Genomic DNA, 18,750 nt, shown 5'->3' with positions numbered 1-18,750 from the left:
TTGTGCCAGGGAGTAGAGCCAGAGCAGCTAAGTAACTCGGACGGCAGTTTTGCCTTTAAGTCCCGAAAATCCGGCATTTCTCTTATGCGGTTCTTTTCACAGAAGGAGAGTCGTTTCAGTCAGGGGGTCGAAGGTGCTCCGCACGCAGGCTGGACCGGATAGCGCACCCGTGGTGTCGTCTCTGCGAGTCCTACGGTGCGTGACGGTCGCGAAATGGTTCGTACTCTCAACCTTGGTCTCCTAGGGTGACGCTTATCGAAGCGTCTTATATCAGGCCTCGGTGGACCCGCTCGCGTGGAGCCCTATGCTCACGCTGTTTGCGGTGTGTTGCTTGCTTCCCCCTAGGCTTCTCGTGGGTTCCCGTGAGTCTCAGGCAGCTGCCGCTACCCATCTGATGTAGGGTAGTCTGTCCAATGTAGGTTCTCCCCGTACTGGTGCGCACTCTTTTCTCCCCTTGAAAATTGTTCTTTGCAATGTGTTCCCCTAATCACCTGTTCCTCCACTCTGCAGACCAGGGGGCTGCCTCCCTATGGGATGCTGGGGCCATGCGTTGGCCTCGGACAGCCGTCGCTAATCCCGACTCGGAGTACCACGCGGATGTCCGTGTTGCCCCTTAGTCTCTAAGGCACCCGAATGCTGCTACAACTACAATGGTGGCGGAGGCGGGGATCTGCAACTGCAGTTTTGCATTCTTCGTTCCGCGAGTTGCCCGACCCGGGGTCAGGTCACCTGACCACACCGGATCACCACGGCCCTCGTCAGACGGGCCGCCACCCAGCGGAGACCTTCGTGAGCCAGAGCTCTGGCGTCGGCAGAGTGCCGCCGTTTCTGTATGTGTAAGGCAGAAATCAACGGAGAAGTGGGAAAAGCGTAACAGCCATTGTTTCGTGACCTCTTCGCGCTCGGCAGCCACACCACTAGTTTGAGGGCGATACATGCGAGCGGCAGGCTCGATCGTCTGCGCGAACTCTGGAGACGCGACGGCTGGGGATTTTGCGCATGCGGTCTGAGCCTGTAGCTCCGACGTCACAGTTGGCTCTTTCAACGGCTCCTGTGGAGCTTCTTCCTTGTAGTAGATACTCTGCATGCTCCGGAGCACCCGGATTCAGCCTGGCTCTCCAGAGTTTTCTTGTTTCTGTGCAGCTTCGAGAAACAAAGCGCGACCGCCCGGTGGGCTCGTTTCTTTTGCCCGGCCTTCGCTGTGGAGGCGTTACGATTACGCTGCAGTAGTGACGACGCTTTAGTGGCAATGCAGTGCGCCTAACTGAATCGATGTCGTGTCGGAGACGCCCCCGGCGCCCGACGTGGCGGCATTGCTTCTTTCCTCCGTGCGCAGCGGCGCTGCTGCTGACCGCCGGTGGCTTTGCCGCCGCAGCAAACTGTCCCCGACTGCGGGCCGAAAACTGGTCTTCGCTTTGGAGGGGGCGAACGCGCTGTCTGGTCGGTGGCCATCAATGTGTACATGGCAGCGGAGTTCACAGTGTGCAGGAGCGCTGTGGATTCGCGCTTCAGTTTCAGATTCTACGTTACGTTGCGACCTGGCCGCTAGTGTTGCTGCGCAAGCCAGCCGCACATACCCAGACTCCGGGCTTTACCCGGCATCACACTGTCTCCCATCCCAAGGCAGCTTTTTGCTTCGTGGCTCCGCCCGTGACCCCAATACCCGCGGCTGGGTTCTCATACCCCTTGCGCCGCGTTGCCCTGCCGTGCATGCATTCGCTGCCACTTGGTCTCGTTAGGTTCTCGGGCCTGTCGTCCCTTTTCGGTGCGGCGCGCAGCTCCTCCAGCGGGGTGCGATGTGGCAAGAAAGAGGCTTTTTGCGACAGGGACGGCTCTCCAGCTAAGGGACTCAAGTCTCTCGGACCAATGACGATAACCTGCTGCTCTTACGCTGTAATCCGCGGCCGGCGCAGAAACGATGCAGCGCGCGGATACGTGAAGCTGACGTCACCATGCCCATCGATTTTGTCAGCCGTTCCGGGCATGGGAAGGAGCGATAGGAGACAATACACGCCTGCCGCACCTTTTCGCAACCATGTGCTTTTTGACGAACATGTTTTCGCGAAGATGAATCAGATACGCCATCTGATCCACAAGCTAGAACGTTCGGGGAAGGATGTGGTAAGCCGGAAGATGAAGACTGAATGCTCTGAGGGACCCACAGAGGTCGGAGAGGCACATGACGGCCTTTCGCGCGTGCGGTGACCCGGACAGTGTGGCTGAGTATGTCCCTCCGGCCGTCCATACATGCTCATTGTCTCGGTTTTCGCACTCGTCCTGCGCAATTGTTGTGTCGCTGAATATCCTGAGCATCTTGTTCACATGAGAGCGAACTACGGATGATACGTCGTGCGTCGCTTGATGCTGAGCCCTATCCACCGAAGCAACATTCGAAGAGGGGCGTTGACTGATGCCGAGACTGTGCAGCAGTCCGAGAAGAGAAGACATCAGCTATCCAGCTGGACCGCAGTAATTTCAATTTTTTTTTTTTTGCTATGCTTTGTCATGGTGGGAGCGGTGGTTCAACTTCGTTGTCACTCGCCCGGCCTCCGGCAAAACAACTCGGCGCTGAACTCAGCGCGCTCTTGCACAGGCGTCATCTGTCGTCTATCAACGGCGCGCAACGAGGCCTGCTGTTTGTTGTTCCTGTACTGCCGATCTCCCATCGGACACGCCATGCGGGAGGAGTCTTCCTCCGTCTGGACAATTTCCTGTCGTCATCAGTCCTTGTCTGTGACTCCACTGCCACGCCACTCTCAGGTGTCACATGACGAAATTGACGAGAAGATGCTGCCTCTGTTATGCGAAGGCGATCTCCTAGAGCGCACTCTCGAGCTGGCCGAGCGAAACTACCGACGGCAGGCATCATCGACTGCTGCTGGCAATGCTGAGGCAGTGTCGAGTATTCTGAAGTCACCTGTAGGCTGTGAAACGAATCCACGGGCTGCAGAGCCTGAGGAAACTGACATGAGTCGGGGCCAGTCTGGAGATCCAGCGTGCAAGGATGACTTCATCAGGACTCGCGGAAGCGTAACAAGACCGTGTGGAACGGACAGCGGTGAGAGCACCCCGCTCGGACGCGCAGCAAGCCATGTTCTCGACCCAATAGCTCAACTGGGACGGCTGCAGCGTGTGGCACCACAGTTGCTCGAGGTGGCACAGTATCATCGCCGCCGACAGGCGAAACGTAAGGTTGAGCGGCTGCTAGCTGCTATGCTGGTAAGCCCGTGATGGCGACATAGTATTCGAGCACTTCAGGCCGCGGCAAAATCCTCCTCCAGCTGCGCAAGCTCCCAGACCGACGCATCTTGCTGGCCCTGAGCACTCAGCTGACCTTCTGTCTCCCAAAGTAGAGTTCAGGCACTGCTGCAGGGGAGTCGTGGGCAATACAGATTTGGTGTCGCGTCCGCTTTGGTGTGACGTCTGCGCTGGGGCCGTCTCCTGGGACTGCCATCTTTTTCGTGAGCGGACATGTTTCTCATGCCTGTTGAGCATTCATTCAGAGTATAAGAACGCCTGTGGCCCCGGTTGAGTCTTTGTGACTGCAAGAGTTCACCGATTGCAGCTGAACCGCACACTGCTGCAACACGCTCAGACTCTAGCTGTTTCTAGATGCCTGCCTTAGCCATGTTTTCGCTTTCGCTTCTCGGTGGTACCCTGTTTTCGAGTACGCACCTGCCGGGTACATGAAGACGTACTCAGACTCTGGAATCACGCCCGAGATTCTCTAACCTGCTGTCCAAGGTGCGTGGCCCGCTGGCACTCCTGTATTCTCATGTGTGGGGTGGGGGGCCGCTCTCCAGAGAAAGGAACATTTCGTGGTGGGGCAGGGGTGTGCGGTTAAGAAGCATGACCTCCTTTCACAGCCCGGAGAATGAAAGTTATCTGCTCTGTCGACAGTGTCCCGTTCCCTGCAAGACGGAATTATCCTTGGCCGTAATGGTCGGCTGTGGCTTGGCGGCTACATTCGGAAATTAGGATTGGTTGAGCCGCTGTGTCTGGGCAGCTCAAATTTACGGAGTACAAACTGGACAAACGGAGTGCTCGCTCATCTAGAAGTGATTTGCTTTAATCGTTCCGCAGGTTGGCGATCCTGGCAGGATCGATGCGACATTCTCTCAAATGGCAGAACAAAAGCTGCTGGATGCGCACCTGCTGAATCTAGTCGATGAACTGATTTGTGAGGCCCACATGAAGTACTCCGTTTACAAAGCTGCGGAGGCGCCTTCCGAAGTGGCGCTCAAGACTCTCAAGAAACGGTAATGACAAATTCCGTCATATCGGCAGTGGTATGCCCCTGTTGGGGGTAGCTGTGTATCATTCCCCGTCAGGTCGCTTGGAGTGTGGCTGGTCTCTTCTTGGTGCCGGAGACATCCTCGCAGTGTGAAGTGTATATGTGCGTGCTCCCGAGTAGAGAAGGCGGTGCTTCCTGTGCGGCGTACATCAGGCCGAGCCCGTGTGTATGGTGTTCCCGGCTTAGGATCTTGGCTCACTTAGAAATGATGAAGCTCAAGCGCCAGGATTTTGTGAGGGTACTGAGCCTCTGCTTCCAAACTCAGACGGACAAAAGAAGGGCAATTCTCAAGGTACGGTTTTCTTCTGTGATCGTGCGCAAGCCGGTGAAGATGTTTTTTCTCTTCGTTTGATACGTGCGCAAGCGGAGTGGGCACGACGCGTGCCTTCGGCCCATGCGATGCTTTCAAAACCTTGCGCACTACCCAGAAACACGCAAAATGAATTCACCGTGCTGTCCTCAGGCAAGCTTGTACTCACTTGAGGACCTTGTGAAGTTTCAGGAGTGGCTGGAAGACGGAATTGAATTTGGAGGTGAGCATAGGACACCAGCACGCTGAGGGTAGCCACTCGTACTACGGCATTAAGACACCTCGGTATAAGAAAGAAGCCTGTGAACAGGTATGGTTCCCTCGTGGCGCTGCGAGCCAACAGAAAAGAGTTGAATTTATCCCGCATATATGGTGTCGGGGCGCTTCGCGGTTTCTCACATTGGTCATATGTTCACGTAAAGACGGGAGCAGTCCGGTTGTCGAGAGGATCGAGGTGGCGTCTTCACTGTTTACCCGGCTCCGCACCGGCACTGATGTCTGCGTAGCCCGAGTTGCCGTGTACTTACTCTTAGAGGAGACTGGAAAGCTGACGAAAGAGCAACTGCAAGTGATGAGGAGCCTCGTGGAGGACTGCAAGAACGCGAACCCGCTGAACACACGCTTTCTGGATCGGTGGCAAGAAGATAACGCGTTTCAGTCAGACTTGAACTTGGAGGCAGCATGGGACGCGCTGCCGGAGACCTCTTGCAGCGGCCTCCCAGCAGACGCACAGCGTTCTGGTGACAGGCGATGAAATGGAGGAGAGACGCATGTGTACGCCCCCGTGTTCCTTCAGCGCACATACTTTTTGCTGCTCTGCAGCAGCTGTACCAAATCCCATGTGGCTCTTGTCGTACGCGGGTGGAGAGGGATAGCCAGCATGGATGTTTTTGCTGAGGCAGCGGATAGGTTTTTGAAACGAGAAAACTGAATCATCCGCACGTTAGATGCTCTGCGGCACCGTGAACCTCTGTAGATCCAGCCCGGATACTCAGTGCACTACGTGTAGGGGCAGGATGCAAAGACAAAATGCTCATTTTTATAAGCTTTCGTGCGGGTTGCAAGTCGACTGGTAGCTGTGGGTGTGCGGCGACGCTTAAGTGAAGTGAGAATGTAGGGGATGCATCGGTTTTGAGACCATATTACCTCGAGAAACCTTCGGAAAGCCGGGGTCGACAGTTTCTCGCGGAGGCTACGATTGACGACAGGAGGCGATCCTACAATCATCTGCTAAGGTTCGCGGTACGGTGTTTTGTCTCCCGGCGCTCAAAAATGCCGGAGCTTCTTCACTGCCCCCAGCAGGGTCACCTCGGACTAAAGTGGTGCGTCAAGCAGGTTTGGGTTTGTCTGCCGAAACAACTAGAACGGCCCTCGTAGTCCGGGCATAGAGCACTCTTAGTGTCCTGAGTGACGGGGCGTAAATGTTGTGAGCCCGGCTCTTCACAGTATTGGCCCACAAGATGCCAGAGGCATCATCTGCTCACCACCCAATGCGATGCGACTGAAGCACGGTAGTGCTCCTCTGCGGGTAGCAGTACCGAATATCGACAGCTATGCGAAGGCGCCATGATAGCAAACTGACGTTCGTTAATTGCAGCCGGGCCTTAGTTGTACTGGGCTTGACGCCGATAACAAAGACGCCGACCCTGCAGCAGTGGACCAGGCCTGGTCATTGCTGCACCCTAACACTGACTAGCTGCCTGCTGTGTCGGAGGCCACTTGACGGCACCGCGGGGATTAGTCTGCACGTGGGTTTGAGAGCGGCACGTGTTCGCACTCAGTGCCAATTTCGAGACGTAGTGATCAAAGGCAGACAGGCCGCCGAGTGAAGTACACCTCGCGGTCAGCCGAATTTCAGTGTGTACGTACACCTGGTGGCCGGCGCAAGCCCGACGGTGGCGCTTGTCAACGAAGAGTTATTTGTGCGGCCGAGGAAGAGACCGGTGTCTGGAGTACCCGTTGACAGAGAGCGATGAAGACTGGTCAAGGCATTATCGCTGGCTTATGCCTTGTCAAGGCGGCAGAAGCGGCCTTCTGGCAATCCCCAGAAAACCAGCGGCTAACGTTCTCGATGTTCAGCTTCCCTGGTAGAGGTCCGCTGATGCGCTCGGTGCGAACTCCGGCATCCTTAAGGAGCTGACCCGCAGGCAAACGACAGCTTCTCTACGGTGAACCCACACCGGAAGATTGGGAGACTGACATCCGCGAGGCGGAGAGAGCGGCGAGCGGCCTCGCCGTTGCAACGACACTGGAGAACTACCCAAACCCACTAGTTAACCCGGCCGCGTGCAGGCGCTGGGGGGAGCCCGAGTCATACATCTGTGATCCTGGTGGGCAGTCACTACGAACCTTTAGTAGACTCTGACATCAATGTTTACAGATGGTGTCCTGAGCCGAGGCGAGAGGGACAGAATCGAAGGTTTGCAGATTTTCGCCGTGTCGCTTCTGCCGGACTGCGTGCCACAAGTAACCGTGCAGAGGAACTCGGGACAATCAGGAGGAAGTCGTATCACCAGTGTGGCAACGAGAACCTTCCTTTCATGTACAGTCCACTCTAGTTGTGCAGTCTTCCCAGGCTGAACCACTGCAAACCATAGGCTCGGTGTTGCGGTTGTCCGACAGCTACCTTCCGGAGTAGATGGAAACACTTTCGCGACGGAGCTCCTAGGTGCGAAACCGCGTGCACGGCACTGGTACTTAACAAAACCACCATACGAGCCACTGCAGACAGGTGGGGCCTGGGGCACCCCGGTTGCCACGACGGTATCCTCCTCCTCTACAGCAAGACAGAGAACGAAACCGTCTTAAAATGGTAGGCGCACTTTTTGTGCCTAGTAGACTGCCGCACACATACCACCACGTGTCCACCTCAGGAAGCGAGGCAAGCCGCTAACCTCCTGTTTCCACCGGCCGTTGAATTTCGTTACCCCCCCGCGACTAACCAGGTGTCGAGCCCCGAATCAACTTCAAGGTCAGTTCCCTGCCTGAAACTCCGCAGGGGCTTCTGCTCAGCGCGACGCACTGCAGATCTACGGAGCCCTACAAAAGGAATTCCATGCTAACGTAGCGCGCATGCCCACCGGAAAAGCACTGGAGCTCAATGTCATACTCGTTGGCCAGGTAAATAACTGCTTGGGTATGGCGTGGCCTGCTGAATTCGAGAATCTCGGTGTGTCGACAGCATCTTACACTCGAAATGTGAGCAACATCGGAAAACTCCGATTGCCTGCCACCGCAACCGACCTTCCGTTAGCTTACCTCCGCGACAGACACCACACCTCGTGGTGGTGCTTGCCATAACGACTCTGATCGGGGTCGCCTACGCAGCATGTGCAGTTACTGTCCTAACGGTAAGGACCGCAGCTAAAAGTGCCGACTCACTGCTTCTCAAGTACTCCCGCAGGAGGAGCTCGGCTACAAATAGGCTCTACCGCCCAACCAATATTGGCCCACACCTCCCCGGCTGGGGAAACGCCTCACCAGACGTACAGGTAACATCCGGCGGCGACGGATGTCCAAGTTTCTCTTAAAAAGAAAACAAAACGGTGACAAAGGAAGATACCGCCCACGGGCTCAAGTGACAGTTCTTAAAAGTGAAAAATATATCTACATAAAACCGGAATGCGAGCTCCTGGGGAGAAGAGAGTCGCCCATCCTCTGCAGAGCACTAATCACTACCAGCGCGAACACTCGTCGTTGGGTTGCCTCGGCACAGCCGCCCTGCATGCTGCGGAACCTGATTTTCGGCCGGCAACGTCTTCAGAAATGTCGCCCGCTGAACGCGCAGGCAGACAGGAGATTGAAAATTCTTGGCGACTGTTAGTCCTCAGCTACAAATCGGGTCGACGCAACACTTTGATTTCGTCGACCGAACGTACACGCCGCTCTAACTGCCAAGCTTCCTGTTGAAGGGTGGAGCTTACTGAATTCGATACGTCACGCCGTTTCCCACAAGAGTCGCCTCGCGTGGACTTTTTTCCATGAAAACACAGTCGATCGCTCTTTGTATGTCTCTTAGTTGCTGGACGCAAGGAACCCACAAGAGAACCTCGCGTAGAGTAGCTAGACGATGCAGGCTGAAATGCCCCTTTCACAAAAAGCAAATCACCTCGCGGGCCGCGGAACCACACACTTACCGCGAGAAAGTGCTCAGGAGTCAGCCCTGGCCGGCAACGGACGACCTTCGCAAATCGTACAGAGTGTGGTGACTCCAGCGCCAGATGCTACAGCAAATCAACAACAGAGACGACTTCGCTTGATGAAACATCGGCAGAATGACCTCGGGGCTGTCGTGGATGGCGAAAAGCTGGCCTTACTGTCGCAGCGTATTCCTCAAAGTCGTTGTCGCCTATTGAAATGAGGTCGACCCGCTTCAGTCCAGCACCAGCAGTGCTCTCATTGTGCTGCCGGATCACTTCCTCAAACTTCCTTTTCTGAGAGCATCCAGAGGACAATATTCAAAAGGACACACGTCTGTGACAGTAAGGCAGGCCACGGCTTCCAGCGTGGATGCTCTCGCCTGTCTAGTCAGCTCACCTTGGCGTTCATCCAGTACGAGAAGTATGCCGAGCACTCATAGATGTTCGGTTCTTGGCCTTGAGGGCAGGACCTAATGATTGGAATGCCTTCCTGACGTAACAGTTGTACAACCTCGGGGAACATTGATTCGAAGACGCCGAGCCAGCGCGGGCTTCTTGCGTTTGTGACGATGGCGACGGTCGAGCACAGGGACTTCGCTTTCCTCAAAGAGTTCAGAATGTGAGGAATGAGTTCATTACAAGTCCGTCGGTTGATTTCAGCCAGGATCGACTGTAGATTGACAGAAAAAGACAAAGAAACTTGCAACATGCAAACAGACTCGCAGTGCCCATGCGCACTGGAGTTGGAACCTTACTCACCTGGTACACTTCGTCGGGCGAACGAGAGTCATCCTTCTGCGCCGCATACGACGATCTGATCCACTCAGTTGGGATAAGAGTATCATCAAGGTCGAAAATAAAGACAGAAGAAGTCCGGTCTACGCTTCCGAGGGTCGGTGCAGGCGGTGGAAAAACACCGGAAGGGGAGTCCCACGTTTCATAGGACGCTTCCGAGGCACCTAATTCCCGAGTTAGGGAGCATGCTACATGCTCCTTCGCTGTCACTGTTGAAGAATTCCACTGTCTGCAGACTACAGCGGTCGTGCTCGAGGTTTGGACGGGAAGAATCGTAACAGAGGGAGAGGACCCCATGTCACCATTACCCGGACATTTTTGGGACAGCGTGAGCAGCATAGTGTTGACGGCCTGGTCGGATTGTAGAAGCGGCTTGGAAAATGCAAGAAACACGTTCTCCCCTGCAAGTCGTATCGGGACGGACTTTTCATCCGGGAAGTCACAGGACTGAAGGGAGGTGACGGCTTGCACTTGTGCACTTTCGGTAACTGCCTTGCGAAATGCAACATGGGGTTCCGTGCGAAGGACCGGGCCGAAGAGCTACCCCCGTACAAAGCATGAGAAAAAGGGTCAAAAAAGAATGCAAAACAGCTCTGCGAAATTGATAGATAGCGGCAGCATAGACCAACATGACAGGGAAACGGGTGCGTAAGAACAGCATGTTGCAGGGCTGCTCCCCTTCTCGCTCGAAACATGCCAGCTGGCCTGGACCGCCGATGCTGGCTTGGCAGTGCTAGCTACCTGCCGATGACGAGCAAAACGGACCGCTGGTATGGTACCGCGGTGCACGCGGCACCACGATTACAGCTGAAGACGGCCACGCGCGGCGGCTTACAATCCTCCGAGCCCCACCAGATGGTCCGCTGCGGGGGCGTCCCCAGGCGGCCTCCAGCCACCGAAGTCGACGTAGTGGTGTTGCTCCCGGAGACAGTGACGGTCTACAATGCGGCAGGCCCTGCATCTGTAAAAATCCTTCGTCACGCTACTGTGTAGAAGCCGCTTAATCATATGCAGAGTAACACACGGGACGAAAAGCTTTAGCCGCTCGTCGCCATCCAGCCCGGAAGCCGCTGCGTGGAGTGCCGAGAGGCGTCGTGACGCAGGCAATCAGGCCGCACCCCAGCACTGCCCGACCACAGCCAACAGTGGCGGCCAGCCAGTCCGACCGGCGACGGGCTGCGAAGCGGTGCTGGTTTCGGCTTCGCTCTGGTGCTGCCGTAATATACGGCGCAGGGGCTGGTGGCGGTTTCCGGCGGAGTGGGCTAAGAGGCGCAAGTTTGATCTGCATGGCGCGTCTGGTTTCTGTCAGAAATGGGGGAGGTGCTGGTCTTCTGTACATTCCATTCACGTCCAAATTACTGACTGCAACCTGGAATGCAGCAGGCCTTTGTTGCGTCTGAAGCCGCCTTACTTCCGGTTTGGGTTCCAACGGCAGGGACGCCCTGTTCTGTAGTCAACCCAGATGATTGCGTAGTGAAAGAATTTGTGGAGGCGACAGAGGAGACCGGCGTGAGCTGACTTCACAGCCTGGATTTTTGTGCCTGGTGGTGGCCCAGGCGCCGAGACACTCGGACTAGCGACGGTACCGGGACACAGGACTCCCCCAGTTTATAAGAAAAAGTCGAACCGGATAGGAAGTTGACCGTCTTCCGAGTTCCCTGTTTCCTTCGCCTGCGACTTCATCAGGCAAAGGGAGACAACAGGGCTGATGAAAAAGTTTCGTCGGTAATTGTCGGCGGCTGGCCCCCCGAACCAGGCCACAGTGCTGTAACTGAGCAGTGCGAGGAGTCCGGGCACCTGCAGCGGAATAACGCGTGTTTTTTTTTTCTTTCCAGCGGCTGCATTTTTGCGTTACTCGGGAAACATCGTGCACCACGTCTTTCTGTCGTGTTGCGTGGAATCCTTTGTCCGTGCTCATTCTCCCTGAGATGCGGAATCGCCGTGGGTGCTGCGTCTTGCATTGTTTGTTTTCGTGGTTTGTTGGGCTCTCTCGCATGTTCATCGATGCTCATCCGTCTGCTCGTCGTACACCACATGCCCGCATCTCGCTACTCTGTGAATGTGATTTCCGGTTAAAGGGATAGTAGCGCCGCAAAAACCCCGCACTGTCGCCGTGCAGTCCTGGATTAGGTCCACTTCGCGGTTTGTTCTCGAATTACAGAGCTCGGTTCGGAACGGGAATATATTCGGAGCAGCCCACAACGCAGGTGAGAATGTGTTGTGTTCCCTGTCCGGCGATGACGCTTGGCACATCCTGTACATGCTTCCACCGTGGAGAAACGGCACGCGGGGGCCCACGCACGGTCTGCGGACGCCGGCATTTCTTTTTGTGATGACGGTTACAGTTTTTCACCTCCATTTCAGTCGCACGCGATGAACGGCATTTGCGGTGGGCCTACGTCCCTTCTGCGTATTGGAGCTGGGGTGACAACTCACCCGGGACGTCGCGCTTAGGTGCTGTAGGTAACGCTCGTCGAACCTTCTGTCTAGCCGACACGCGGAATGCAGCCGCCGTGGTGACAGTGTCGGTCGGCACCGTGGGTCGTACATGTTTCTCTGCTCAGGCGGTTTCTTGTAATTCAGGTTTTCTCCCGAGCACCTTTTCTTTCAAGTATCTTGCTGGCGGATAAGACGCTCGTGCGAGCTTCGCAGCGCTTTTCTCCACGGTCCAAAGCAAAACCTCAGGCGACGTCGAAGGTTTCGAAGACTTGGTAGTCACCAGCCTTTACGGCTGTCGGTAAAAGAATTCATCGGAATTAAGGAGTCTTCCGTATGATCAGTGGCTGTATCGGACTCAAAACAGGTTTGCATCCAAGGTAGCTACCCTCACACGAGTATGCGGCCCGACGGTAACTCTGAAGCAGCTGTCGGTTCCTCTCAGCCGCAGCCAGGCGGAGGACCTGCTGCGTCGCTGCTGCTGTCGAATGCGTCAAAGCAGAATGTCAGTCGGGGGTTCGAGTCCGACAGTCCTGCTGGTACATTGTCCGGCGTTAGCACTCCTCAAACGCTTTCTGGGTCGACGTCTTTCCGGTTAGCGTTAGGGGGTGCGGCTGACGGATCCTGCGCGGTATCATCAGGAGGTGGGGGACGTCAGAGCAGCCTGGAAGCAGACGCTTCGTCTATGTTGTACGCGGACGTGGGTGTGAGCTTTCTGCATCTCGCCGTGAGTTCAGCCTCCTCTACCCAGACAGGGGATGCGGTGGCGACGCCTGCGCGCTCTCCGTCGAATCTGTTTGCCAGTCCAGGCGGGGGGCCGGCGGGAGTGGGGGAGCCGACTTCCTGCAACTCTGCATTTGCCGCGGCATCGCCGCTCTCGTCAGTGTCCACGTGTCCGGTGAATGGTGGCACGAGTTCAGCGCTAAATGCGGCTTCAGTGGCTTTCCCTTCCTTCGATGTCGTGGGGGCAGCCACGAGCAATTTCAGTAGGGGACACGGGGTGGCGTCGACGAACACCACTTCGAGTGGTCTTCCGCGGGGCACGGCACGCGAGCCGCCACGCATGGGGGAGGGGGGAAACTGGCGGTGCAACAGTTGCAACAACATCAATTACCCTCGGCGGAAGGTATGCAATCGCTGCGGGCACCCCCGGAGTGCAGAGAATGATCTGATGGTGGCCGAGTTTACGCGCCTGAAGGATGAACTGCAGAGCATGGGACTGGATCACCACACTGCGAGCCAAGCGGCCGCAGCGCAGCAGGCTGCCCAGCAGCAGGGCCGCCGGTCGAGCCCAATGCTGGATCTGCTGACTTCGGCTGGGAAGCTTGGGAAGCACCAGAACCGGTCGAAGGGCGCGTCGTTCAACGGGAATGGACACAAAGCAATGACGGATTGTCTCGTAGGAACAACCGACGATACCGAAGCCATGACCTTTTCCGGACTCAGTGCGGGCGGTGGGCTCTACTCCCCCAATCTGTTTGTGTCGAGCAACTCCACAAGTCCTTTGAGTCTTTGCACGAATGCAGGCGCGTCGGTTCAGCAGGGATCAGATGGCAAAGATCTTGACAGCAACAGGTGCGATAGCACTGGTGGAAGCGCGGCACAGCTGCTACTGTCTTCGACATCCAGCAAGGCTAATGCGGCTGCGACTTCATACGGCAGCCGCCTGGTGGAGAACCAAGAATCCGACCCTGCGAGCGCGGTTACAAGCCTTTTTAGTCACGGGCCAACAAACGGGTCGAGCTCGTCTCTTGGTTTGTTGCTGACGGCTGCGGAACACGCCCGCAGGAACTCCCTGGAGTCGGACGCAATTGCCAATGCAGAGCGCGTAAAAGGAGGTCCGGACGCGCTCTCTCCTCAATACACAGCGCTGCTGCAGCTGATGCTGCTCAAGGCCAAAGATGTCGCTGACGCGCTGGTGGCCTGCTTCCGGGAGCTAGGCGATCCGGAGCCAGCCAATAGGGCAACGGACGTCCTGATAACGGCGCTGGCCATTCTGGGGCATTCTCCGGAAATTCCCGGGGCGCCGTCAAATGTGCTGAAGTGCGAGAGTGGTGGCCGTGGTGCAGCATCAGGTGGTGCAAGTGGGAATGGTGTCAGGGGAGTCGGTGGACCGAACTTTGCTGCACCAACAATGCTCGCTCACCCAGATGAATTCAAAAATCCGAGTAGCTTTCTGAAGATCTACGGAGACCCGCTGTGCACAAGCGGTGATGTATCTGGAAGCGCCCAAAATCCAGTGAAAAATCACCACGGCAACTGGGTGTGTCGCAACTGCAAGAATGTTAACTTCCCGCGGCGCTTCCGCTGCAACAAGTGCGGCGAGGTCCGGGATGAAGAGGGTGACCGCGTTGTTGCGGAGTACGCGAAGCTTGTACATCATCATCATCTGAAGGCGTACAAGCATCTTGCCGCCAGCTCTCATGGGCCCCCGTCGTGGATACTTAGCTCAGAACGGGGGGGGCACGGGCGTGCGCACGGTGACTCAGCTTCGAATCAGCAGAACAGGAAAAACAGGAACAGGCTGCAGGAGCTGGATGTGTGCTCAAATCACGCGTGAGCGTTAGAGTTTACATGGATTTCCTCACAAGCAGACAGGCAGAAAAAAGAAGGCGAAAGGTCCTAGTGTCTGCAGAGCTTTACGCCGACAACGACTTGGCCAGCAATGGCAGAACCGTCGGTTTGGAGGAGCGCCCTACTCTCCAGTGCAGGTGGTACGACTCGCGGCCCAAAGAGTAGTCTGAGTGAAGATCTTCCGGTCCAAGGTGGGGAAAGTGACGGCGGAGCGATGTTTGGTTCAGCTACCCCGTAGATAATGAAGGTCGATAAGGTAACACCAGAGCGATGTAAAGCATTCAGAGATCAGACCAAGGTCTTCCACGAAGCCCGCTTCGGAGTCGCCGTGTTCCGCGGTTTTACAGCTTGTGCCGGACAGGTGTTAGTGAATCACTCGACGAATGTGCGGAAGGAAAGGTTCCATATGAGCTGTTCGTTCTGGTCAGCGTTTTCGTTTGTTTGTTTACACTACCACTGCCTCGGACTGTCACCAGAGCATGGGAAGAGGACCCCATTGTGTGTACGGGAGCAAGTTGTGTCCACCTAGTACACAAACAGATGCGTCTTCGCCACCCCGGGGAAGGAAGTGATTACGCAGCGATTGGAGGCGCTGTCAGGGCAGTGGGTGCCCAACACCGGAGGGGGAAGTCACTTTATCCGGTAGAACTGCGGGCAAGCATAATGCAGCACCGGCGTCCAATCATTCATATACAAGAATTTTGAAACGTGCCTTTCTCCCGGTGCTGCCGGTAACTTCGGACGTGTACTTCCCATTTCTTCGTTGACAGCAAAGTTGCAGGCGATAAACAATTTGAAAGGTTCCCGAGAGGATGCGGTTCTGGACACGGTGACATTACGGTCAGCGAAGCTGCGACCCGAGTCCATTTTGTGGAATATGCAGTTTATTCTCTCACTTGTCGCGCAACATGCGCTGTTCGTCGACTAAGGTATGAGCAAATCGTTTTTTTGAGCCGTATTGTATGCGCCTTGTATTCGACGGCTCCTGCTTAGCTTGTGAAGTGCTGCTGCTTGTGTCTACAAGACACTTTTGGTCAACAGCTGGTGTGTCGTCGCTCCCGGTCCTCGGTCCACGGCGTGCGAAGCGCCAAGACTTTGAAGAGGGGCGCGACAAGCCACGGTGGCAGGCCGAGCCGGTGAAGAAGCCAGACTTAGTGTCTTAGCGTCCTGGGCAGGTGGCGCTTGTTTGCGCCACCACACGTCGGCGCTCCGCGGTCGTCGAGCCGCTACGAAGTGTGTATCTGCTGTGTGTACTGTTTGTTGCACCTTGCGTAATTCCGTTGGCATGGCGCTTCTTTGTGTCCTGCATCACGTGCCAGTCCATTCACTGCCCAATCGTCCCCAAGTGGTTCAACGGTACCCTTCGCTTGTGTTCACATGCCGCGTCAACACTTCGTCTTCATGCAGGTGTACGGGTGCTGCAACACAGAAGTGCCGCGACCGCCCGAATACGTCCCAAGACATCAAGACGCGGCGCAACGTTTCAGCCTTCATGCTAGACTTTCCCTGAGGACAAGTCACCAGCAAAATACTTAGCGAGTGGCAGCCCCCAGTCGCCTGGGGCTTGACTCGCGGGCGCACCTGGTAGTGAAGGAGGCAGTACGCCCGTCTGGATCGTAGCCTGCACTCGCGTGGTTTCACATGTCCGAAACAGCTACAGTCCACTGGGACTGTCCCGCGGACCGGCTCGGGTACGATCTGTACACGCGCGCCAGCCGATTCAGTCTTCGTTGTATATATATTCATATATATATTGGGGGCAGGGATGAAACTGCGCGCATGTACGCGAGCACGGAACAGTTAGTACGGATGATGCGTGGATTTTGGCTGCGCTTCCTTCTTGTGAAGTTGAGAGCTGTTAGAACTCGAATCCAACAAAGTACTACTAGTCGAATGGTCTGCGGACTTTGTGTATGTTTTCGTGTGAGCAACAGAAAAAAAGACCCGAGCACACACGTGCAACTGACCAGGCCCGAAAACGTGTGCGGCGGAACGCGGGCAACAGAGCGCGGGGCGATCCCCATGTGGGACGTTGCAGATGGCAGTTCAAGTCGTGTGCGCAAGCAGACGGCCTCGGAATCCACAAGGTCTGGTGTGCCGATCCGAGTTTTTGATTTAGTGAGGTGCCACAACTACATCGTAGCGCTCTGTGAAACGCTGGCGGAACAGAGGTGAAGAGCTTGAGGTTACTTCGTCGAAACGCTTCTCGGCATCACTTCCCTCCGTTGCAAGTTAAAAGCGCGCTACGACGCAGACTCCGAACGAGACCGCTCTACGTAATAACCCCCCAGGCACTGCACCTTTCATAACAGTTGTCCAGCCTCCCCCGTGTACCTCCGTGCGCGCTTCCAAAGCCTTGTGCGGACACACTGCCGTATGGGAGAGAACAGGCGTGCGTATGGGCCGCCGGCACCGAACATGGCGCCTGAGCAACGCACAGGCCCCAGCAAGCAGGCACGCCGCAGTACCAGAGTGGAAGGCGCATCTAGAGAATGGCCGACGAAGCGCATGCGCGGTGGTGTCTGATCAAGCTTCCGCAGGTCAACGGTGGAGACGAACAACGCAGGCCCCAACAAAGAGCGATCACCCACACGAGAGGTGCAGTTGTTACTCTTCAGCAACCAGCCTGTCGCCGGTGTGCTTCACATAAAGCACTTGGGTTGGTGACCGCTGTTCAGCCGGGGTTCACTGGCCGCTCAAGTGCTGGCGCTGCCGCAGAGACCACAGAATTGTCATCTACTCTACGGGCCTACCAACACACGTAGTCCGGCAATGACAGCGTGGACCACCCCGTACTATCAAAGCCTCAGCCTCGTTTCGAGAGGTTCAACGACTTTCTTTCCTCGCGTAACAATCTTTACCGGTGTTCAAAGTACCTTCATTCCAACTCGAGCCACCACGGCTGCGCCATCATGACGCGATCGGACGACACGTGTCTCTGCCTGCACCCTGATGTAGCAGCGACACACCCACACAGGAGAGCGTGTGGTGCTGCTGCGCCACCGGAAAAAAAACTCTCAGTGCTTGCCTCCACGGCTTCGTTTGACGAGGCTGGTGCTGTTCAGGGTTACCACACAAAAACTCTGGGAAGCTGACGACTCTGCCTACCCGCGCTTCTCCCAGCCTCCCTGCAGTGTTGAAAAACCAGACCTTTCGGTGAACCAGGAGGGGGGAGTACGGAGAGACACAAAAGAATCTTGTTACAAAGCAGTCACCACGGGAAACGCCGTCGACTATCCGCTTGCGGAACAATCACACTTTTTCGCTTGCTGTTTTTCGATACAGCCGAGTGTCTCCACGGGACCCTATTTGCATACACGAGTTAGCGCCAAGCGCGACAGGACACAGAACCACAGCTCGACGGAAAAAGACTGGCACCAGACGACAGGCACACTGATTTTGTTGCGAGCACTGTATGCTGAACGAGCAAGGGACTACGCCTGCGCTGCCACACCAGTCTGCAGGAACTTTACTGATGAGTGAGGAGTGTGCGCTGTGGGACTTTATGAAACTTTGGTAGTTCCTGTCTCGGTGTCCGGGCGACTTAGGTACGGTACAGCTGCTGCACTCCGACTGACCAAGTATCTACGTTCCGGCATCTACTCCAGCCTGTAATTTGGTAAGTGCCCACCTGGGCGGTTCTCAAATGCAAAAACCAGAGGGATGGATCTGCCCTGCGCGAGCCATTACACGAAGGCCGAGTGCCGTCTCGGCGCCACTNNGGAGTTCCACGATCGAAGAAGTGTATGACGTTTGTCTGGCCGTCCTGCGCGAGCGACCTCCGTAAGGGCCCGAGTGAAGGAAGAAGAAGCGCGTTGCTCAGCGACGAGTTTTTCAGTGAGAGCATGCCCCCTATAACGCCGCCTGCACCGTTCGGATAGCACATGCCATAAACACGGAAACGAGTATGCGATTTGCAAGCAGTGTCCGTCCACCAGTTCGCCGTCCGCAAGGCACTTGTCCCCTACGACGAGCGGGACCAGGTAACTGCCTTCTGCCGACCTCCCACCACACGGGTGGACGAGTACGCCCGTTCCGTCCCCGCAAATCGCATTGATTCGCAGATGCTTCGAAAACGGGAACACTGGAAAACAACGTTTTTCTCTGTGACTTGGACTCTGGTTCGGGTGGGCGAGCTCGCTCGTGTGTTTTGCATAACTCTCCTGCGTGAGCCCCCCGCAATGACGCCTGGTTCTCGGGGT

General features: G+C 56.1%; 4 protein-coding genes across 4 annotated transcripts in view; 2 read left to right on the top strand and 2 right to left on the bottom strand.

Moving 5' to 3' along the window:
* Positions 1-1,038: 1,038 nt before the first annotated feature.
* On the top strand, positions 1,039-5,810 carry CSUI_002365 (uncharacterized protein). The gene is made up of 6 exons (XM_068062567.1): positions 1,039-2,121; positions 2,725-3,219; positions 4,084-4,259; positions 4,481-4,586; positions 4,758-4,827; positions 5,138-5,810. Exons 1-6 carry the CDS (start codon positions 1,273-1,275, stop codon positions 5,356-5,358), a joined length of 1,917 nt encoding a protein of 638 aa, XP_067925456.1. The 5' UTR covers positions 1,039-1,272; the 3' UTR covers positions 5,359-5,810.
* A 2,421-nt stretch (positions 5,811-8,231) lies between these two features.
* CSUI_002364 (membrane associated protein with a signal egf domain and 7 transmembrane domains at the c-terminus) lies at positions 8,232-10,078 on the bottom strand. Its single transcript, XM_068062566.1, has 6 exons — positions 9,503-10,078; positions 9,141-9,413; positions 8,921-9,037; positions 8,741-8,827; positions 8,528-8,625; positions 8,232-8,379 (listed from the first exon to the last, which is right to left on the bottom strand). Exons 1-6 carry the CDS (start codon positions 9,875-9,877, stop codon positions 8,364-8,366), a joined length of 966 nt encoding a protein of 321 aa, XP_067925455.1. The 5' UTR covers positions 9,878-10,078; the 3' UTR covers positions 8,232-8,363.
* Positions 10,079-10,540: 462 nt separating this feature from the next.
* Positions 10,541-15,956, top strand: CSUI_002363 (zn-finger in ran binding protein and others domain-containing protein). The gene is made up of 2 exons (XM_068062565.1): positions 10,541-11,745; positions 12,122-15,956. The coding sequence occupies exon 2, from the start codon at positions 12,375-12,377 to the stop codon at positions 14,532-14,534; it is 2,160 nt and encodes a 719-aa protein (XP_067925454.1). The 5' UTR covers positions 10,541-11,745; positions 12,122-12,374; the 3' UTR covers positions 14,535-15,956.
* Positions 15,957-18,275: 2,319 nt separating this feature from the next.
* The window catches only part of CSUI_002362 (wd g-beta repeat-containing protein), a gene marked incomplete at both ends in the record, with an annotated part of 4,825 nt that continues 4,350 nt past the window's right edge, over positions 18,276-18,750 (bottom strand). Inside the window, one exon of the mRNA XM_068062564.1 lies at positions 18,276-18,412. Within this exon, the coding sequence (XP_067925453.1) occupies positions 18,276-18,412 (137 nt within the window). The remainder of the gene's footprint in view (positions 18,413-18,750) is intronic.

Source organism: Cystoisospora suis, assembly GCF_002600585.1.
Source record: "Cystoisospora suis strain Wien I chromosome Unknown contig_1010, whole genome shotgun sequence".
Classification (NCBI taxonomy): domain Eukaryota; phylum Apicomplexa; class Conoidasida; order Eucoccidiorida; family Sarcocystidae; genus Cystoisospora; species Cystoisospora suis.
The sequence above is the reverse complement of the archived record's forward strand: the minus strand, read 5'-3'. Positions and strand labels throughout refer to the sequence as shown.